This window comes from Ambystoma mexicanum, chromosome 3p (genome assembly GCF_040938575.1).
Source record: "Ambystoma mexicanum isolate Mex_15411 chromosome 3p, UKY_AmexF1_1, whole genome shotgun sequence".
NCBI classification, from domain to species: domain Eukaryota; kingdom Metazoa; phylum Chordata; class Amphibia; order Caudata; family Ambystomatidae; genus Ambystoma; species Ambystoma mexicanum.
The window spans coordinates 222,783,680-222,807,419 of NC_090925.1; the positions used below are offsets into that span (position 1 = coordinate 222,783,680).

The 23,740-nt window shown below is 44.1% G+C and overlaps 1 protein-coding gene and 1 pseudogene across 2 annotated transcripts in view; both read right to left on the reverse strand.

The window, feature by feature from the left end:
• The window catches only part of LOC138580291 (pleckstrin homology domain-containing family G member 6-like), a 365,164-nt gene that overhangs the window by 140,105 nt on the left and 201,319 nt on the right, over positions 1–23,740 (reverse strand). For both annotated transcript variants that reach the window (XM_069650705.1, XM_069650704.1), the window contains exon 4: positions 16,449–16,613. In XM_069650705.1, the coding sequence (XP_069506806.1) occupies positions 16,449–16,613 (165 nt within the window). The remainder of the gene's footprint in view (positions 1–16,448; positions 16,614–23,740) is intronic.
• LOC138581561 (U2 spliceosomal RNA) lies at positions 12,409–12,526 on the reverse strand (annotated as a pseudogene).

Sequence of the window (23,740 nt, forward strand, 5' to 3'; positions counted from 1 at the left end):
ATTTGGGCTGCAATAAACCCATCTTCCCACATAATTTCTGTGCTTCCTGGGATAGAGAAACTTTGTACCTTCTGGCGCGTGCCTGCTGGCCTTCACAAAGTCTCTTATTTCTTCATCAGTCAGGTCTTTGGGCTTCCATTCTGGTTTGACATCAATCATGATCTTCATCCCTATGGCTTTCTTCGCAGTTTTCTGGCATTGCAAGTTTATTATCTTAATAACACAAAATCCTAGTAATATCATCACTAGCAGGGCTCCTAGAAACTTGAATATGTCTGCCATCCATTGTGAGACCCAAGAGAATGGTGATCCAAACCAGCTGTCATCATCAACTTCCTCAGTTTCGTCGATCATCTGGCTGTGTAGCTTTGTCAGCATACCTATGGCTTCTGTTAAGGTTCCATTTTCCTTGTCATGAGAAGGTATAAATGTGCAACTTGATTCTCCTATTTTTGCACAAACTCCTCCATCCATGGCTGTGATCATGTCAAGCACATATCTGTTCTGGAGAGTCATCAGTCGGATGGCTCTTTACTCTTCCTTTATTGCATTGAATCTTTTTATTGTCATGTTGATCTGCAGTAACTCCCATCTGGTTATCTGTAACCATTTAGTATTTGCTCCAACTTGGAATCTTGGCATTAAAATTTTTTGCGAACACTGATGAGGTGAGGCTGAACAGCCTGTGTTCATATGGGATTGCATGAAAAGCTTCTTCTGATTTAGCAGAGAAGTAATTCTCTCTCTTCATCCGAGTTATCAGTTCCACAGATCTCTTCTTCCTCAGGTGAGCATCTGCTTTTGGGAAAATGTCGATATTCAGGTCACTTTTCGGGATTACCAATGCTGGAACATGGACGTTCACTATCGTGCATATGCCTCCCCAGTCTCTTGGCAGTCTGATGTATGCTTTGTATCCACATGCCCAATAATGGTCCATTATCACTGCTGTTCCATGTACCATTCCTGGAGCATCGAAAACTTGTCCACAGTTCTGATTTTCTCCCATCTTCCTTGTGCCATTGTTCCTGAAACAGAACTTTGGGCTTTCTAGTGGCACTATCTGCAAGGGTCCTCCTCTGTCTTTGACCCATGTGAGTAGTTTGCAAGTTTTGGCCATAATGGCTTGCATACGTTTCGCACTATGTTGATGGTTGGCTCGTAGTGACCGAAGACCATCCATGATCGGCATATCACTACTCGTTTCTCCCATCCGTCTGCTGAAAGCACTGTTCCCCAAATTTGCAATTGGCCTCAATTCTTCCATCTCCAAGCTTCTTCTGGAATTTTTCCTTGAACATTTAGCTTCTGGTTTGCTTCTCTTCTGATCTCTGCTCCTTTAACTCCAGGCTTCTCATATCGGATCACAATTTGTTTCATCTTTCCATTGTTTCTTGTCTTTATGTCCTGGACATAATCATCTTCATTTAGATCAGTTGCTTCAATTGCCCATTTCAGAGAGGCATCACTACCCATGAACTGGCCTCTGGTCTTGCACATTGCTACGTGTGACATACAGTGTGCTGTCTGGACGTCGATTTCTACAGCTATGAAGATCTTGGACTTCCCCTGCTGTATGGTAGGAGTGCGCAAACAAAGCATTCCCCTTCTGAACTTCGTCTATCAATTTCTTTCATGTGCTGGTACCAAATGTTGTTTCCCAGATGTGCTGTGCTGTCCAGGTAGTCATTCAGTTCATTGTCATCTCCATGCATGCTTCCCTTGATTCTTAATGTTTTCCTGTAGTTGGCTATGACTACATCCCTGAATGCATCGGTATGGCTTTTTCTTGCTTGAGGATTCTCAGGTATCCTGGTCCATGGTGCAGGCCTCCTCATCTGCACCAATTGAGTGGACAAAAGCCTGGTAGCTCTTTCCTTCTCCTCATACATCTTTCTCCTGCTGGTTAAAAATGCTCATGCCAACCAGCCTGACACTGGTCCGGTGTATGGTTTTATTGTAGAACTGGTACTTGTTCCTTGCATTGGAATGTATATGCTTGGTAATACAGTCTCTGTGATTTTGTTCTTCAGTTCCTCTTGTAGTTCGCTAGCTCAGGCTATGTCCGGAACTAATGAGTCTACTATCAGTTGTGTCTGCGCAGAGAGTTTCTCAGTGTTGGTTCTTGTTTTCTTAAGAGTTTCTGATATAACTGCTTCTGTTGGCTTTTGCTTTAATTCTCGTTTTCTCACAACGTCTGCTTTGGAGTTTCTTATGGCAGGCAGTCTCTTCTTCTATGCTGCTTTGGTTTGTGGTTCTGCAGTCATTGACACTAGGCCTGTTTCGTGTGCATTCAGTGTTTGCATGTGTGTAGTTGTCAGTGATGTTACTTCATTCATCCCTTGCCGATCCTGTCTCTGGCTTTTCTTTTCGTTCGTTACCACAAGTGTGTGTGTATCATTGCTAATTACATCCATTTCAAGTTCATTCACTTCACCGTCAGATCTTCTAGGGACAGGAATGACTATATAAGGCCTGGGTGCTTTTGTGGGTTTTATGCGTGCATCATTAGGTGGGTGCACTGAAATTGGGACACTTTGTGCACCAATAAAGAATGCAGTTCTGATCGTTAATGACAGTAAAACAATAATGAATATGATGCATTAGTACATTATGCCCCTGTAGGTCAGGCAACAGTATTTTCTTCCAGAGAAGCAGGGTTGCCTCTGTTCTTGTGGGAGGACCCGATTGCTGTTCTGGACCCCCATCTCGATAATTCAACAAAATGGCAGTGTTTATTGTTTTTGTGTTTTAAGAGTGTCCGGTACTCCACAAGTGTCCGCACTCTCGCGAGTTTCAAATTGTCTCTTTTGTCAGGATACAGTTCCTTTGCTAGACTATGGAAAAAGCCAGAAATAAAATAATATTTTAGTGAGTCCCCTTACTGTGCATGTTCAAAATAGGTAAGCTCCCAATCCACTCCTCTGATTTGCTTCAGATCTGAGGACATAGTGTACGTTGATAAGTACAGAGGATTAGGGACAAAAATAACAACAAATACGACACATGGATTTCTTGGCACCACTTCCTTCATCTGTCCCTCGGCGGAAGGCTCTTAGAATGTCCTCAGATAGCTCCTCTGATGGTTAGACATTTCATCTTGGAGTATAATTCCGTGTAAGAACATTCCCATCTGTGCAATATTAGCTGGGTCTCTGATGAAAGTGAGGACGTCAACATCGATTAATCTCCCCACTAGATCTGGAAAGTCAGTTACCAGGTGAAAGAGAACATTATGGGCCAATCTGGTCTCTTCTGGTGACAGGGACATCCGTCCTGTCTTGCTGAGGTTCAGGATTATATATTTTCTCCTAAATGTGAACAATGTCTGCACTGTATAGTCGCATGGAGTGCAACTAGAATTATGATTTAATTTAAAAGATGGCTGAAATGTTTTGTATTTGCTGGGTCTCTGCGGAATGTGAGGGTATTTGTTGTTCTCCCAATAAGAGTTGTACAGTCTTCGATTATGCCAATTCCTCTCATTGGGGTTCAGGCAGGAGGCCTCCTCCGATGTAGGGTTTAACATTGCAGAGTCAAATCCAAGCTCCACTGCCTTGTAGTTTCACTGCGGACGGAGTGCAGTCCTCTACTGTAAAAGGAACGTTGAACCTTGGCTCGTCCCATTTTTTCCTTGCATGATTTTTCACAAGGACGGCGTCTCCAGGGAAGACGGGTGGAACACATAGACCTTGAACTTGGTCTGTTGTAGCGTCTCCTTCTGTGTTCTGTGCTGCTCTGCACCCTTTTCGTCGTCACTGCAGCTGGTCTGACATTAAAGTAAGGCAAGATGTCATGCAATTCAGATAGTTTTGCATTTCAGCCTGCTGACTGGGCATCACATCTAGTTCTATCTCGGGGTGTCAGAGGAGTTCTCATTCTTCTTCCTGTGGCTATCTCGTTTGACGTAAGATGATGGTCTGACCCGGGTTGGTTCCGAAGTGCATACAGTGCCAGTGGAAGGCAGTGCAACCATCCCTTCTTTAAAGTAAGCTTCAACTTGGCTATCCTTTCCTTTAACAAGCCGTTGAGCTTCTCACAGATCCCATCACCTTGTGGATGATACGCCGAGAACTTGTGCTTCATACCAATCAGCAAGCTAATCTGCTCGAACACTCAATTGACAAAATGAGGGCCATTATCTGACATCATGACCTCGCACCCCCCCCCCACCTGGGGAACACTTCTCTAATCAGAAATGTGGCTGCACAGGTAGAGTATGGGTGTGCACATGGACCTGCCTCAATCCATCTAGAGAATGGACACACCACAACAAGTAAGTATCTGTACCCGTTGCATACTTGAATTAGGTCGACGTAATGGACATGAAAATGTTGAAAAGGCCCATTTGGCCTTGTGATGATTCCTCTCATTACCTTTAATGTCTGCCCTGCCGTAAATTGCTGACAAATTATAGAGTTCACCATAAAGAATGCAACGTGCTCTGCTAAATTCGGCATGAACCAGTCTTCTGCGAGTGTTGCTGCTAAGTTCTCTTTTGTCATGTGCGCCGGGTAATGTAACTGCTCCAGCGCTATTTTTAATAGGGCTACAAACATTACTGGTTTACCAGTGCTGTCTTGTCGCCACAAGCTGTCAGAGGGGTTTAAAGAACACCCTCAATGGTTCCACAGGCTCTTCTCTTCCTGTGGTGCCTCCCCTTGGAGTTCCATTAGCTGTGTTTGCCCCACATTACTGTAACTTTCAGGTGCAGTTCGCATAACCATCGTTCGCTCGTTGGCAGGGATAACTTTCACTTCCATGATAGTCTCACTTTTGGATGCCATACGCTTGACTTCCGTGTCTGCTGCTTGATTCCCGCGCGAGATAAAATCTATCCCCTTCGTGTGGGCGGCGCATTTCACAACCGCTATGCCCACTGGGAGCTGTAGTGCCTTGATCCAATAAGGCTGCGTGCTGTACTGGCGTGCCATCTCCTCGGAGGTAGCACTCCTTTTCCAGCGCGCTTAGCCTGCGTGCACTTTCGACGTCACATAGGCGGAGTCACTGCACACGGTTACTTCTGGGCTGCGTGATGCTCAATGGCAAGTATTAACGTCAAAAATTCTGCAGCCTGTGCTGAATAATTTTATGGTAATCGTGCATTAAGTAGCACTCTAAACACTCCATTCGATCTTTTCCTTCTTCACTTGAGCCTTCTTTAGGGCCTGAAGTAAAGGCTTGGTGTAAGAGCTGTAGTCGAAGACCCATGCCCTGACATAGTTGCATAGGCCTAAAAAGCTCTGCATCTGCTTTATTGTATGTGGCTTAGCCGTGTTAAATATGGCTTCAGCCCTTTCTGGGGTCACCTTCTTTCTCTCATGTGAGATCAGCTGGCCTATGTACAGCACTTCTTGTTGACAATATTGAAACTTCTTTGTCAACTTTATATCCCTTCTCAGCCAGTATAGTCAATAGCTGAACAGAATCGTGCCTGCATTGCTCTTCTGTGGTGCTGCAAATTAAGATGTCATCCACGTATTGCAGGAAGACACTTTATAGTGCAATATTGCTCACGCCCATCTGCAGGACTCAGTTGAAAATAGAAGGAGACTCACAGTACCCCTGTAGCAGCCTCGTGCTTTTCAGATGCATTTGTCTGAACGTGAATGACGTCAGATCTTGTGAGTCATGGTGCAACGGGATTGAGAAAAATGCATTTTTTAAGTCAATCACCGTGCAATATTTTGCCTCAGCGGGTATGTTACATAGAATTGTAGATGGGTTTGGGACTAGAGGGAACTCGGCCTCAACAATATCGTTCATTGGCCTCAGATCTTGAATTAGCCTCCATGACCCCCCTTTACTTTTTTTCACAGGGTAAACTGACATATTACATGACGACTCTGATGTCACTAAGATGCCCCACTCTATCATTGCAGAAATTGTCTTAAAAATCCCCTCATCTGCCTCTCTGGACATGGGATATTGTCGGGCTCTTGGTAGGATTGCTCCTGGTTTCAATTTAATCTTCACTTCTCCAACCCCCTTCAAGAGGAACACGTCATAGGGTCCTGTAGTCCATAATGAGACAGGCACTTTGGCTATTTAGTGCCAACATCATTCTCTGAGGTACTTCTCTTTTAATCATCTTTACCCAAAAGGTGAGACTCACTTCCACCATTGTCTCGCCTATATTTGGTTGCTCTTCAAACAGATCGTCATCAGTGACATCAGTCAATCGATATCCTTCTTCAATGGCGATTACTGCTCACCATTGTCAGCCTTCGTCATCATAACCGTCAATCAAGGCCACTCTCCCTTTCACTGCAGCCGCGTGTATCATCAAGGGAAATACTTGTCCCTTCTCCTCATGCATCGGTATTCTGGGTCTGAATAAGAACTCATCGGGGATTCGCATGATTTTGTCTGCAAGGCCTGGCAATCCTGCCATAAGCACACGCATACCATATGTGAAAATGTCTGGCTCTAATGGTATGGCCCTCATGGCTATGTGTCCTGAGTATGCTCGAATCATTTTGCATACATTTGAGTAGTGCGTTCCTGGAGTGGAACACACTATGTCCTTCGCCGTGAACGAGATTGTCATGTTTATCTTTGTCATTAAATCTCGACCCAAAATATTTACTGGGGTCTGCCGAGAATATAATAAAGGTACATTCATTTCACATTCTCCTATGGAGACTGGAAGTACATTTGTGAAGGGAACACAACTGGTAGCTCCTGTAAAACTCTGAGTACCTATTGCCTCGCCGGACAAGGAAAACCTGTCTTCACGCATGCACGAGCGTGTTGCACCCATGTCAACTAAGAAGGAATATTCTTTATCCCCTATAACGACATCCACCCTAGGATCCCTGTGGGGGTCTGGTGTCACTGATAGGATCAGGGTTCACAGTGAGCTGTCCTAGTTTATTTCCAAATTTGGCCCACCATGTGCTGGTGGATTTCCCCCATTCCCATTGTTACTCCCCATTCCAGAGTTCGTGGTCTGCTCTGTGCTCATCGTTTGCGATAGTTGCAGCGGTGCCTGTTGGGATTGTCCTTGTGGAAAATTCCCCATGCTTTGCGGTTGCACACCTTGTTGCACTCCTAGTGCTTGTTGTTGCACAGTGTGATTCTGTGCACCACCCTGCTGTAAAATTACAGGTGGATTTGGCATGCCTGCTCCTGTTCCTTGGCCATTCTGCATCATGCTTTGATTTATGCATGTGTGCGTCAAATGCCCTGTCATTCCACACAGCCAACATACTGGCGGTGGTCGAATCATTTGCCCATTTGACATATCTTGGTTACAATTTGCATATTTTGGAAGTCTCCTTGATTATTTTGGAAACCTCCCTGAATGCTCTGCCATCCTCTTCCCCTAAATCCTCTTCTCCTGGGATAAAACCCTGTATTGCCTTGATTATTTTGCTGTGTACTAGCCACCTGCTGCATGCTTGAATCAGCTGTGCTAGTTATCATGGCTCCCTCAAGAGCATATTTTGACAATTTCTTTTGCACCAGTTTTGCTTCCACACCCTTTCGAGTTGCTTCCTTTTTGCGATTCTTTTCCTGCAGCAATCTACAATAATGTGCGATGGTCAACTGTATTTCAGCCCAATGCTTGGCTTCAATTCCCACCAATTTCTTGAGTTGTTTCTGTATCGGCTCTGGCAGCCTTTGGCACAATATATGGTAAAACACAGGTATAGATTTCGTCCAAGATTCTTGAGTCTCGAGCACCCATGCTTCTTGAAAATTCTGTATGTAAATTAACAGATCTTCAGACTCCTTCATCCTTCGAGTCATTATAGCTCCCATATCAGAAGTGTCTGGGTAAAGCACTCGTAGCGCTTTCCATACTGCGGCTCTACAATTGTTGAATGGACCTCCGTCGTGCGCGGTATTAATTGTGGTTATGCCAGGGTAGACTGCTCGTGCCCACACGTCGTCTGCTCTCTCACCAAGTATGGTGATCAGGAGACCTTTGATGTCCCCTATGGCTATGGTGTTTCCTCCTGTCATTTTTTCTAACTCTTGTATCCATTTTCTAGCTCCCGATGTCAGCATTGGCAGCTTGTTTTTCAGATTTTCTAGATCCATGTGTGGCGATGGTATATATTGCGGTCTTACTCCCCCCCTTCTGGAGCAACGGAAATTGGAATGTGTAGCCCTCTCTATCTTCTCTCATTGTTCTCCTGTCTATTGCAGGTGTAATATTCCTGCATCGCCGTCTACCCGGTAATGCCTTAGTCTGTCCACATAGGGTGGTGAAGACACCCACCTCTGACCGTGAGATACTTCTTCATATCGGTCAGGCTGCGTGGCGGACTCTGATGCTCTCGGTTCAGATTCACTATTGTCTGACCACCTTATTCCTTTGTCCCTTGAGAGTCGTCTTTCGCTCCTTCCCTCTTCCTCATTTTCCTCGCGCTCCTCCCTTTCAGAGTCAGACATTGTCTGTCCTCTTTGTTCCTACTTATTTTTAATCTATCCAGGGATAGCTCTATATTCCCACTACTTCGGGAGACATCCTCAGTGTCATACAGCTGAGTGCTTTCCAGGCGCTCGTCTTCCCCTCCCCTTGGGGTATTTGTACTAGCCTCATTTCATCATATATTCTATCGATTGTTTCTCCGATGCTTCTGGTGTCGAAGCCATCGTCAATATTTGCCCTAGACATGCCTGGTACTGAATCAAACTCAGGAAAGAATTCTTCGATGTCTTCCGAGTCTACAACTGGAGCTGGTTTTTAACCTCTTTCCCCAGATATTCACGATTGCATGCTCTCTGTCTTCGCTTAGGTTCTACGTCGTCATCAAATTCTTTGAGTTTCCTTGCCTCTTCTCTGACCCTATCTTATTCCTTTTTCTTTTCATTTCTACATTCATCTGCCCTTTGAATTTCCTCATCTCTTTGTCTTTTTATTCTTTTCTCACGTATCCTTTGCTCTTCCTCCAACCTTTGCTGTTTCTGTTTGTCTTGGTCATTGGCTGCTCTTGAGTTGCGATCGAGCTGTCTCTCTTGCTCTTTGCGATATAGCTGTTCTTGCCTTTGTCTGTCTTTCTTTCTTATCCTTTCGTCTCCTAACTCCTTCTCTTTCCCCTTTCGCCATGTCTCATCTAACCTCTCCTTTTGTTTAGTGTCATCAATGCCTTTGCCATCGAGTTTCAATAAAATGTGTCATCCCATCCATTCGTCTTTTGCGAATGCTAGCTCATCAGTTCTATCTTCACTTCCCTTCCATCTTTTCCCTTCTCTTTCTTTGTCGAGAGATGCACTTGTCTGTGCCTGATCTCTTCTTTCGTCATCACATCTCTCCCTGGCCCTTTCGACTGCGGAGGTAATATTCTTGTTCTTATCTTTCCCTTGATTTTCGTCACTACTATGTGTTCGTAACTCATACGCGTGGTTGCTATACACGTGGCCGCTTTGAGTTCTCTCACTGGGTATAATCCCTCGTCTTTACCTTCTTCAATTTTCGTTTTGGGTGGGGCAGGTTAGCGGTAGGTGTCTCACCCGCCTCTGTGCATACATTAAGTATACAATCTGTTGGCGGCTCTTCCTCCTTTCCCTGTTCATACTTATTCCACAACTCAAGAACAGTAAGGCATTTTTCTAACTTCTTGCCTGTATATGTGGCATGCAAATATGTCGTCATATGTTGTAAGACGGCTTTAGATAAGGACCCATTTTGTGCCCATGGCATAAACATCTTGTGGGCGGTACCTTCAACCCACTCGGTACTATATTTCTTTAGCTTGGGTGCGTGTTTTGGCAACTGCTTGCATAAGTGTGCCAATGGAGTCATGTCTTCAATGCTTAAATCTGCTCTCTTTTCTCTTCTATAACACTTGTCAACATTTCCGTGTGGCTTAAACAACTTCTAACAATATGAGCGAGCACCAAACACTGCAAGCTCCAATCCAAATTTTCACAAACGTTTATACCTTCTGATTTATTCAAAAAACATCAATTCACATGCAATTTTATCTAAGCTATTAAATCGCATAAAGTTTGAATCGGTTTTCTCTAAGATTTTTTTTTTTACATATGATGTCACAACAAAAACATGTAAGACAGACGCTTGCTTGACAGACTAGACAGACACCAGCTGGACACAGATATCTCTGCCTCTAATCATTACCCCTTCATGGAGTGTAAACGTACCCCTTTCACAACGTCTTTAAACGTTGTGGTAGTCTATCTGTTCCCCATTATGTGGGACTCTGGGTACATGTTTCTTCTACCCGCTATGTTGAAGCGTAGGTATAAGGTGAATCCTCTCACTTCTCGGGTGTCTGCCCCGGCAACCTCTCTCTTCTCGGGTGTCTGCTACGGTAACCTTTTGTTTACTTTATATACAGTCTTCTCTACTTCTAACTATATTTAGTTTTTTCTCCCGCCTCCCTCCTTTACCTTTTCCCGTTACTTGTTCTATAGCAATCACCTTTGCAAGAACATTAGTCTTTTTCACTCACTGTTGGCATGGTTCTTCTATGGACACTCGGGATCACAGCCTTTGTTACTGCCTTCTTCAGTTTTCGCCTGTTCAGCTGCCTGTAGGAATGGGAAGGGATGCGTGGGATACATGGGTCCCTTCAGGCCCTGACTGCAGTCTCTTTATGCTACCATTGTCTACGGGGAGCTTTACGGTCTACTCAGCCGAATGGCAAAGAACTCGTGATATTGTTGAAGACCTAGAGGTGTCTTATTCAAATCAATAATCAATAACCATCAAATCTCTGCTACCAAGTGTACTCAGGAGACCCCCGGCCGGCCCATATAGCCGAGGTGTGCTCCGAGAGTACTTTAAGACGAGATAGCTGCACCTTGAGATGGATGGGGGTACAGATTTATTACTCCAACACCAATCAATAAGGACAACTCAATGGTTTGGCAAAGGGAGTCCGTTTAATGACAAGTACAAAAACGGGGAGTCATGGCAATCAGCAGTGATGCGATAGTCCGTCTCGCTTCAACTCCAAGGAACTTCATAAAAAAACACATCATTTATACTGAATATTCGTCATAAGTGACTTGTAACACTCACAAGTTAATAAGCATTTCTATTGGTTCGGAAAAGGTAACTTTAATATGAGTGCTATATCTGTATATGGTAACGGAGTGAGTGGATTGGGTAAATACTGTCAGGTGGGCGTCTAAGCCCTTCCTTCAAACTGACTACTGTAGACATCACTAAAAGTACGACGTCCCATTGGTTCTACTACCATTGGACCCTAGACTGTGTGGTCCATTGTGATTGGGTTGTCACCAACCCCACGCATACATTTCCACTTCACTTAGCAGCACGCAGAATGGTCAGCCAGGTGCAGGGTGCCCCCCTCAGCTACCCGGCCTTCCTCCAATTAAGGTTACAATCATCACCTCAACAACAATGTATCAATTATGTTACTGTGGTTGGCCTCAAAACTGCATCTTCTGTCTGGGAAAGTTCTGACATCTTCTCCTGGGTGGATGCCACGCGTAGGTGTGAACTCGTGCTTCTCCTCGCTTAGATGGTCACGTGAGGCAGACACCTTGAATTTTCCTAGGTTCTCTCAATTTGTGCATTTAATTCATACTCGGTTTGCCACCGGCCTACGCTTCCTTATCTTGAACTTTCAGAGACAGGATATTCTGTTCTTAAGTTTCAATTAGATGTAGCTACTATTCGTGCCTTCTATTGGTATGACCCTGGCTCTCTTGGCATAAGTTGCATCTGCTGAGTCTCGATTCAGCTGTCTCTTCTCATTTTAATAGAATATGAATCTTGTCTAGTTTGGCCTCTACTAACCTGAGTTGATTCTGCTTTTCGTGTAAAGTGGAATCACACTTATAATAATGTGCTTCGTTTTGAGATAGATTATGTACAATGGCGCTTGCCGCGCTATTCCTCTACTGAGCATAGCAAGCCACCCTGTTTTCTTAGCTTCTTGTGGTTTCAAGCATATGTAGAGGCGTTAGCTGGTTGAATGTCTTCATCCTGCTTACGGCTTACTTTCTTACGCTTTGATAGCTTCCTATCACTTTAATCTCACAATCTCTTTTCTCATGGCGTTTCGTCTACTTGTGTCATTCTTGGTTCATCATTTGTTCCATCTGTGAGTCCGTCCGGGCTCTCTTGACGTCACCATTCGTCTTCCAAAAGGACCTTTTTGTTTTTTTCCGGGACGGTACTTCGGCAATCTTCATTTCGTCTCATTTGTTGGTAGGGTTTTCTCAATGGATACCTTACTGTCCATGGTTGTCTGGTAATTAGTACCAGAATAGGTGTTGCTCTTCTGATGGGTACTGGGCAGAGCCCTACTGCGGCTCTCTGTTGGTTTATTTGCTCATCATACGTCACATATTTTGGTGTGAATGTTCCTGGTATTTCAAAATGGGCGATGGGAGTGCAGGCTTTATTTGGGACCTCCTCTACAATAGCTTTCAACATTACAACGTTCTTTTCAACCTGACATGAGATACTGTGTGACAGTTTAAACAGAATTATTATTTTATTTTTTTCCCTTTTTTGATATTAAACTGATAAGAACAGATACTACTCTTGATCTTAGCCAAAAGGCAGAGAACCGATTCATCAGAATTCTTAACGCAAAACTTGTAGTACTATTATGTGCATCAAGTTCTTTGAACTTTGGTGCTAAGAGTACAATTTGCACAATCGTGATTACCAAGCATCGTACGCTGCTCGTGGCTTTCAGCACTAGCACCAATAGTACCGTTGGCCAAACCTGTTAAACAAGGCGAGCAGGACAGTCTCCCAGAGGCAGGTATGTTAGCATTGATAGATATATCAGTAGGAGCACAAGGCTCAATAGTATGAGCAAGAAAACTGCTAGATGTTATCACTGCCGGGCGGTCATATTTGAAATGTGTCCCTCTAGGCTGTAACATAGGTTCAAAAGCGAATTATTATTATCAAATTCCGCAGAGGTAGATGCAGAATCATTGTAAGGGGCAGCATGGGATGCTGGGTCCTCATGTATATCAGCCACTGCATTATTGCCAGGAAAGATGTTTGTGATCTTGTTTTCTTTCACATTAGTCGTCACGGTATCCGCAACCTCGTTGACAGACCCCTTCTTTTTATTCCCCTTTATTTTGCTGCACAACTTCATTATGAGCAACTCAGATCCCAGTAATAGGCCTCAAAACTGTAAACCCAAATGGTTCAAAGATTTTAATCCGCAGTCGCCAAGTGGTCACAGCCGATTCCCCAAAGGGCTCAAAGATAGTAAACCAACAGTCACCAGATGGGTCAGAAAGAACATGTATTCCCAAAAAGCTCCTCAAATGGCTCAAAGAAAAATGTCCAGAGTCACCAGCTGGGGTAGGGAATTATGAGGTTCCGAGAATAAAGAAATTCGATGGTACTTCAGAGATGTAAAGCAAACAGTTGCCGCGTGTGCAGTAGACAACAAAGTCACAACAGACGATTAAGTAAGATACCCCCGGGTCTGGTGCACATTAGAAATGAATAAACAAACAAACAAACAGACACTTCTGCCAGCAGCTCAACGTTAATCATCCACGTGTACCGCGTATGACTTCGGCAGAGCACATTTCGAACGCCTAGTGTATGCATTATTTAGCAAAGCTCAGGGGATAGTAGCGGTGGCGAGACGAAAAAAGATCCACACTGTTGGGACGCCCTTGTCACGGACGAATCATTATCAATGTTCGTCGCCCGTCTACACATCAAAAATCAGCCCGATAGTGGGAGTTAGTGGTAGGAAAGATAGAGACGATTCTCTTAACGGTAGTGTCTGCAATCACCATACACCATACAGAGAACACAAAACACACTACTTGTAGTATCTCATATCATCCTCTTAGGTCTTGCTAAAAGAAATGGTTGTTTCAATTTTAATGCAAATAAAAAATAAAAAAAAGATTTTTTATTAGGTTTCATCTGAAAAGTGGGCTGCAAAATGCCCAAGTTCAGGCTATTGATAAATATTCATGGGGCAGACTGCACACATTCGGGCGCTTCCTCGGGTTCAATGCAGGTATTTGCACCACGCCAATTTGAAATGTAGGCAGATGCCATTGATGCTAACAGTTTTATAAAGCTGATCATATATCAGAAAACACCAAAGTCTGAAGTAGGGGCAACAGCAAATCCATCCATGGCAAAGCATTGACGGCGTCGCCAAATGCCAAGAATTCTAAAATTCAGATAATGCAGGAAACCAGAAAACTTTCAGAATACGATTAATCAAAGTATAAACTAGAGTAAGTTGGTGCAGCCAAAGGTCTAACAGAAAAAAGCAACATACCTCATTATGGTCAGAGAGGCACTTGTTGAATTATATTTGCCCAACCACTGGGGTGAAATATAGGAACCTATTGAACTAAAACGACTGATGGACTAGTTTCTCCGCATAGCAACAGGCAAATATATGGCTCTCATTAAATGCAAAGGGTTTTTAAAATGTACAAACTGCCTCAACTGCAACCAAGCTTTGATCGCAGCGAAAAAACACTGGTGTGAATACACCAGCACCCTAATAAACTGGCAAACTGTCAATGGGATTCGACCAGTCACACTTTAACAAATGCCAACAGCCTGCATCCTGGGGTGTGTGGAGAAACCAGAAACATCCAGGAGGGAAAGCAGGCAGAGATGCGAGGGCGCACACACGCACACACGGTTACGTTGATTTTCAGGGTAGGGGTGGAAGAATGGCAGCTTCTGGGGCTCAAGGTAAGAGGAAAGCTAGAAAGACATCCCTGTGGACACAGGTCCGTGGCTGTGCATGCAAGACCATGGGCAAAGCGTAACAACCAGAATGGAACTGCGGGCGGCATGCTGACTGCATAAAGTGCAGCCACAGTTGTTCTTCTGGCAGATTCACAAGGATAAGAGACTTGAATTCTCTTGTAATTTTGCCCACATCCAAGAACTCTGGGAACGGCACAACCACTTCTGCGTATAAGGTTTGGCAAATTCCCTGGTGATTCCGCTGATGAGAAGCAGTTCACTAATGTGGAGCAGCAAGAATCCGGAGACATGTGGGAAAGAACCCGACAGATTCCACATTCCTGCAGGCAGCCATATTTTTCTCTCTCTCCTGCCTTTTGTTTAATTTTCACCTGTGACTGGCTCGCTCCTGCGCACCAACCAGACCACCTGTTAAGCTTAGGGACACAGCTTCAGAGGATAAGCTTGGCCTTGGAAACTGTTCCCAGAGGGGAACGCAAGTTCTGAGTTGGTGCAGGATCCCACTGAAAAGACAGCACACTCATGACTGGTCCCCTTTCACCCCAATCATCAGCAATGGCAATAAAGGTAACACCCTCAAACTCTGCATTATTAAGTGCAGCCCCGATGTGCAGTGTACGCCCAAAACTGCCTGTGGGATCAACTATACATTGGTGCAAAGGTAAAAAATATTCGAGTAGATCAATGGCTTAAAGCCCGCGCCTCACGGTCGGATTTCTGGGGTGGAGCAACATAGTTGTTCGCCCTTCAAAGGGTCCAGAACATTAGGATTTTCACTCTGAATCAGACCTCTACTGGAATTAGTGGAATCTTTATATCTGATTTGAGCCATGTCAGGAAAGTGGGTGTTTTTTGAAAACAGTAGATGCCCACACCTTTTTGGAGCGCTCCCGTCCCCTGCACACCCAGTATGTATTGTAAAAACAAACGTGCAATTTTTAGTCAATCTTTTTCAATTATACCACATGATATTCAATTTGAGTAAAAAGGAAAGATTTACGTCATCCTCTCCGATAATCACAATGTGTTAATTATAAATAGTAACCAAATTGCCAACTTTGATTTCCTATTCCTCAAATTAATGAGTAAAGTTTGAGATTCAATCATACAACTTTCTACTAGCAACTGTAATTGAAATCATCAACAAAATTATTACACAATGTTCAAACGAGTTGAAAGTAAGCGTTTCCACATCAAGATGCAACAGAAGGGTCGGTTAGGTTAGGCAGAGTTCACAGCTAGAGTGGAGGGCTTCAGACTTTTGGAACACATGTAGGGGGGTAGTGCCGGGAGTGTGTGGTGGGAATGGGGGGTGGAGACGGGACAGGATACGCTTGCGATGGCGTAATGACAAGTAGAGCAGGTAGACTGGACAGTGAGGCCACAGCAGATGTAAGCTACACTAAAAATGTCGAAACTAGTCTAACGCAGTCTTTGGCCATTGGGTGCATATGTATGTGGTGATAGTATGCAGGGATCTGGAAGAGGTGAGTACTTGTGGGTGACATGAGGTTTTCCCTCCAGGACTTCAATGTAATGAGGGCATTTTGAATGGCTTAGTTCTCCCAGAACAGTTATGAGTTTTAATATCTGTGAGGATATGTGTACATATTGATGCTGTATGTGTGCATATCTTGGTGTTGGTGTGTGTGTGTGTGTATGAATATTGCTGTGTGTGTATATTTTGCTGGGTGTGTAAATATGCATGTGTGTGTATATTGCTGTGTATAGTGTTTAGGTTTATAAGCATACTCCCCACAACACCTCTTACCTCGTGGCCTCTGACAATGTCTCTCCACGAATTCTCCAGTCGGATGCTGGTCTCGTTGCCCTCTCTGATCTCCCAGAACATGCGGATGTCTCGTGATAGTCGCGGAAGGCCATACATGCTGTAAATGGACAATTTGTTCCGGAGCTGTGCAGCTTCGCTGGAGTCCTGCAGCAAAGAAATAAGGCCTTTAGAATCTACAAGTTGAAGACCCTGACTTAGTTCTGTCTCTAACTGCATGCTTTAACTTGAACGCTCCGTTCAAAGCCGCACCTCTGTCTCTGGCCTCCAGTGGAGCAAGAGTGACCCCAGCTCGAATGACATCGCAGATGGGCGATGCAACGACTATTGACTAGGAATTGGCCCAGGAGTCCATTCAAACATTTCCAGAATGCTAGGGCCTGACTTCTGACAGCAGCTGCTCACTAACCCAGTCTAAGGACAGTTCCCTTGGCACGCAGTGTGACCACCAATACATTCCCACTTTTTCAATGAAGTTTACAACATACAGTCCTACACATTGTTGGAGATCAGATCAATACTTATTGTTAAATGTTACATGTCTATGTAAGGCCATTGAGGTGGGAGGGGGTGAACAGTTTCGCAGTTATGGCAAAATGTCTTTCCCCTAGTATTGTGTTCTATGGAGAGACATCTCCATGCCCATACATTATTATACGTGGTTAATCCTTAATGGTTAATTCAGCCATTTAATTGAAATCTGTGCACGTTGCAGTGGCCCACAGCTTCTGTGAAGGCTTGACACCAAGGAGCCATATAGTGATAAAAGAATGCCTTGAAAAGAAAAAAAAACGCACATAAAATTGTACCATTACAAACAGTCCCAAGCATTAACTTGGCAATTATACGTTTGGAATTGGGTATACCATCATTGAAAGCTATTGTCATGAAAAACAGATCTGGGTTATTCATGAAAATGCGCAGTGGTACAACAAACCGTCTACTGACTGCAGTTAACAAGGAAATATGCAAGAAGCAAAATCCCCTCTCACCCGCTGTCAAAATGTTAAAATATCTTGCAGATGTAGGATGGTCTTGGCGAGAAGGGGGGTATTCTAAGCAGATCCAGATGGCTCTTGACAAGCATATTGAAATGTGGGACTGGCTGGAGAATTTTGCCCACCTTAGCTCATTGAAAAGCTACGACTTTGTGCAATATAGGCTTTATTCATTCATGAAACCGCAGGATTACCTCAACCTATGCCCCTCCAAAAGATTGCAACGCTTTATACTTCTATTAAGATTGGACCAACTCCCGACCCAATGGGTCACGGGCAGGAGAGAGCGAATGCTGGCGGAACTACGTATATGCAGATTGTGTAAAATTGACAATGTTTTGGAGTCAGTACAACATGTTTTGACACAATGTGGAAGTATGACTGACGTAATTCATCACCATATTGGAAAGTATACTCATGATCTGGCAGCAATCTCTGAATCATTATTTTGGCATCACTGCTTAAATTCAGAGAATATACGAGTCCTGACCGCTCTTTATAACATCTGGTTTAGGAAAGAGGGAAAACTAGGCATCAAGATTTGAATAGGTTGTCCACATTACATTACAACCTTTGTCCCTGTCTATTCCAAGGATCTCTGAAGACCGTGGCAATATGTGTATCATAATGTTTTGTTTTGCTTTGTTTTATCACTCTCTTTTAATATTCTGTATTGTGCTTTTTAATCTATGTTAACGTTCTACTCCTTGTTAGTTAAGGTGTTATATTTTGGACATGTTTTAGGTTTAGGCCGGACATATTTTATTGTTTAACCTTATTTTTCTATAAGTAGATATTAATTGTTATTTTACGGTATTGTTGTCATCTAATTTGATGTTACAATAGTTTGACTTTAGAATTAATTTTTGACTAATTATTACTTTGTATGTGTAAAGTTTATTAACTAAACTGTAACACATTAAATAAATTATTAATTATTATTAACTTGGCAAAACAACTGATCAGGTAATGCATAGAAAATATATCTGACACCACCATTTATTAGAAAATATAAAGAATCAATCATTACAGTAATGACCAGCAGAGAAGGCAATGGGGTGCGGTACTCCAGAAATAGAGAAACTTTCTGGATACTTCACCTCAGAGCCATCCATAAAGGACTGAACTATGACAAAGAATTGTAGGTCTTCTTTGTGACCTATGCTATGTTTCTGTTTAATATTGTATGTTCCGTATAAACAATGTGCATGTATTTCTTGCAGTGCTTAGCTTGTACTTGCACAGGGAGTCTGTTTTTCTATGCCTAGTTATTGTTCAGCAAACATTACCACAATATACATATTAGATTTCTACACTGCATACACAGTCCATACACTAATACAATTTCTTGGTGATGAGGTCTGGCAGTGTGGTGGCTCTAGAGCCATGAAGCGGCTCACCCTGAGGCTCCAGGTTGGTGGCCTTTGAGGAAATATACAGAGTATCTACTTGGAAACCACCCAGAATCCTGGTTGCATAGTAGGGGACAGTCACATGGCCACAAGTCCAATAATCCATTTGGATGGAAGGAAGAAGATACAATGTCTACCCTATGCAACTATGCTCATTGCCCAAGCTGCTGATTAAGGAGACCACCCGAGGGCTAATCAAGCACCCACTCTTGACGCTGGCCCATTAATGGCTAAATGAAGACAGGATCTCACTTCACCAACCAGGGGGTTATTGCAGCAACTGTCTGTGCCCCAGCTCAACCAAAGGGGCAGGTTGGTGGGCTCCTTTAAGAGAATCGAGGAACAGTGGATCTGCTGAGGTTACAGCACCTGCAAGCTTTTGGAAACCTTCCCGCAGGTGCAGGATCCGCTCTTAAGTCTACAAAGAGAGGAACATGAGCTAGGCTGCAGAACCTGGGAGGCAGTCAGCCAACCCCAAGCTCTACCTCGGAACTGGAAGCTACCACCAGGGGAGAGACCTACCAACCAATGTCTACACCAGCAATCTAGACAGGAAGTGGGAGTTTAAAACTCCAAGATGGCAGATGAAGTTCCAGAGGCTGAGGTCCAGCATGCACTGGAGACGCATCCAGGAATGGAGGACCACAGCTCCCAATCCTCCTATACCCTGCATGCCGGAGGCCCATTTCCCCAAAGAAATGCTAGAAGGCAGGGCCAAGGCATGGTACAAATCCACAGTCTCAGTCTGTGAGTATGGGAGTTTGGAGGAAGGCAGTCAGAGCAGGAGTTAGAAAATGTTTGGGTAAGGGTACTGGCCGAGGAGTAGCCATCAGCCCAGAGGTGGAGATGGCCCTGGTGGAGATTGGTGAGGGTAAAGAGGTGGAGGAGTAGGTTACTTTGGAGTAGGTGGCAAAAGAGCCTGTGTAGCCTTCAGAAGTTATAGAGGAGGTGTGAAAGATCCAGGAAAAGTCTCAATGGAATCTAAGCAGGAGGCAGATGTGGGCCAGAAGGTTGGGGGTAAAGATATAAAGTAGAAGGTTTAGGCAAAAAGACAAAAAAGAAATGACCTACCAAACCAAAAGTCCTAAATAAGATACTACCAAATGTTCTACTTTCTAAAAGTTCGACATTTAGAGGGGCTGCAGGGGCTGCGGGGGTGTCCTGCAGTCCCGAAGAAAAAGACCAAAGAAAGGGCTGCCAGTGTTTTCCCCACAACCCCTGCAAACTATACTGTGAGCAGGAATTGTGGGGGTGTCCCCTGCTGCTGTCACAGTCTAAAAAAAACAACAAAATTAAAACAAAAAGGAAAGGACCCTGCAGGGCTGTTTCCCGATCACGGAAGAGAAAGGAAACTGGCATTGCAGGGACCAGCAAGTCGGAGGCAAGGTAACTAGGGGTGTGGGGGTGTGGGTGGTGGTCTGGCTAAGTCGGAAATGTTCAGCGGAGAAAAGACCAAGGTTATTTTGAAAAAATAATCTTTGGTCTTTTCTCCCTAGAATATTTTTTACTCTGTCTTTCAACTCCAAACCAAGTACAAGACTAAAGAGGTAATGTTATTGAAGGAGGTGGAGGAGAAGAGCCCTACAGAAGTGGTGGAGAAGCATTGAGGTTATGCAGTGGAGTTAGCAGGTGAAGAATTAAATTACTGAAGAGATCGTCTACAGGCAGGAGGAAAGGGAGGTTCAGAGGAGCAAAGAGGAAACAGTGACTGAGGAACAGGAGGTAATAAGACACAACCTGTGGTTGAGGAAAACGAGAAAGGAGAGAGAACATTTGTGAGAGAACATATCAGATAAATAAAAGAAGACCTCTAGGTGGTAGTTGGAGGAGATAACCAGGAGGTTGAGGATAGTGGTAGAGGTGGGTGAAGAAAACCTATCAGGGTGGGAAAGGAGAACATAGAAGAGGAGTTAGTGTGATAACTTGAGAAGGAGCGGGAGGAGAGTGCTGTGTTTTCAGAGGAAGAGATTGGGGAAGAGCTCAAGGAGGAATTACCAAGAGATGTTAGATATTGAGGTAAAAAGCAGAGGAGAACATACGGATGTTGAAAGAGCTCAAGAGAGAATGTGGAGATTAGAAGGTTGAAGGAGCTGGAAACAGAACAAATGAAAAGATATCAGAAGGATGCAGTGGCGAGACTGGGAGAGCTGGGGAGTAGAAGATGGATTTAGATCTCCCTAAGTATCCAAGCATGTCAGGAGATTTCAACATGGTTAGGCTGGCCCCAGGGAGGCATTAGAAGTGGAGAAGGAATGAACCATGGTGAAACCATGAGGAGGGATCTTACCATAGGGAGGTGACTGGGACAGGGTTGGACAAAAGCAGGAAATACTGGCGAACCAAGATAAAGAACCCAGCATGCCTGGAAGGGCCTACCCTGAGCCAGACCCTCAGCTAGAGAAACAGCACTTCCTTTCAGCGGCCCAGAAGGAAACAGTTTGGGCTTTACCGAAATAGGGTTCGGGACACTTTAAACCTGCACCGAGAAGCCTGAAAAAGAGACCACCACAGCTGTAACATTTGACTGTTACATGAGTGTTTTGACTCAGGGGAAGCTAGGCAACTCCTCCAGCACTCTCTAGGAAGATAGTGTGTGCTGGGTCAGTACATTTTAAAAGACTAGTAAAGCCAATGTAACTTTACATGCTCTGGGAGACGGTAGTCAGTCCCAGAGAAGGTATTTAAACCTTGGGGAGTCCAAAAGACATCCATGTGTCACTGCACTGAAAGTGCTGTGGGACACACAGAAAAAGATGATGCCTATGGAGTTGTTTTAAAACTCCATAACCAAAGAACACAAAAGTAAAACACACATCAAAATACATGGAAGAGTGGAAAAAAAAGGGCTCACACGCTTCCCAGGTAAAAATAAAATCCTAGAAATCCAGCAAAGTTACTCGGGGTCTCAAAAGGTAAGGGAAATTAGCACATTTTGAGAATCCTCCCTAACACTCGTCCCCCAGACTAAGGGACAGGAGGATTTAATCCACTCCTGGATGAATTTCCTTACTCCAGTCTGTCAAACATCCTGGAGAGACCATCAGCATTTTGGTGGTGACACCCTGACCTGTGTTCAATGGTAAAATCAAACCCTTGCAGGCTGATTGACCATCTCAGTAGTTTTGGGTTTTCCCCTTTCATTTGCATCAACCCTCTCAAGGGTTGGTGGTCAGTCTGAATCACAAAAGTAGATCCATACAAGTATGGTCTAAACTTCTTCAGTGACAACACAATAGCAAAGCACTCACGCTCAATGGTTGCCCACCTTGTTTCTGGTTTCTTCAGCTTCCTGCTGATGAAGCAAATGGGGTGCTCCTTACCTTTCTCATCCAGTTGACTAAGGACTACACCAATACCTGTATTTGAAGCATATGTTTGCACAATGAAGGTTTGGTTATATTCAGGAGCTCTTAGGACTGGAGCTTGACAAAGGGCTTTCTTTAGGCCTTCAAATGCTTGAGTGCACTCCTCATTCCACCTGACCTTTTTAGGGAATTTGGGAGAGGAGTCCACATTCAAGGGAGAAGCTATGGTCACATAGTTCTCTATGAAGTTCCGATAGTACCCAATGAGACCTAGGAAGGCTCTCACTTGGGTTTGAGTAGTAGGGGTGGCCCAGTTTTGTACAGCTTGTACTTTGCTAGGAAATGGCCTGATTTCACCTCCTCCTACCTCATGTCCTAGGTAGACCACTTTACTCTGACCAATTTGACATTTACTAGCCTTTATGGTTAGATGGGCCTGCTCAAGAGCATGCAAAACCTGAGCCTGAGTGGTCAACATGTTCTTTCCATGTAGGGCTGAACACTGCAATGTCATTCAGGTATGCCATGCAGAAGTCCTCCATTCCATTCAGAACTTGATTAACCATCCTTTGGAATGTAGCAAGTGCTTCTTAGTCCAAAAGGCATTACCTTAAAATGGTAGAGGCCGCCTGGGATTGAGAATGCAGTTTTCTCCTTGGCATGGTATGTCAGGGCTATTTGCCAATTGCCTGAAGTGAGATCAAATGTACTGAGGTACTTTGCTGAACAGAGTTTATCCACCAGTGCATCTGTCCTTGGTAAAGGGTGGGCATCAGTCTTGGTGACTGTATTAAGAGATCTATAGTCCACACAGAATCTCAACTCCTTGTATCCTGCCTTTGGTACTATAACAATTGGACTAGACCATGGACTGGTAGAGGGCTCTATTACCCCGAGATCAAGTATCTTGTTAACCTCCTCCTTTATGTGGGTTCTTACATGATCTGACATCCTCTAACCTCTGCCTTTAACAGGTAAACAGTCACCAGTGAGAATATCATGCTGGCCCCAAGGGGTCAAGCCTGGTCATAGCGAAAACAGGGAGGCAAACTGATTTAACAGAAACTTGCACTCCTCTTGTTGTTCAGGTGTCAAATTAGAAGAGAGATTAACTGGTATTTTCTCATCTAAAGGCTGACCTCTGAGTAGGTCAGGTAGAGGTTTACTCTCCTCCTACTGCTCCTCTTGGGCTGAAGCTAGAAGCAAAGTTCCTACTTCTGGTCTTGAGACATAAGCTTTTAGACTGTTGGTGTGAAAGACTCTGGAAGCCTCCTTAGGATTGCCTAAGTACACCAGATAGTTAACCTCTCTAGGTTTATCCCCAACTTTGAAGGATCCTATCCATTTGTCCTGTAACGCCCTCTGCTTTGTAGGTACCATAACTAGAACTAGATGGTCTTGAGAAAGCTGGTCTTGAGAAAACTCAACCATGTTGGCCTTTTGGTCATGCCAATGCTTCACCAGAGCTTGACCTGCTTTCAAGTTATCTGATGCTTCTGCCATCATGTGTGACATTCACCTCCAGAGACCTATCACATAGTCAGTGACTCTCACTGGCT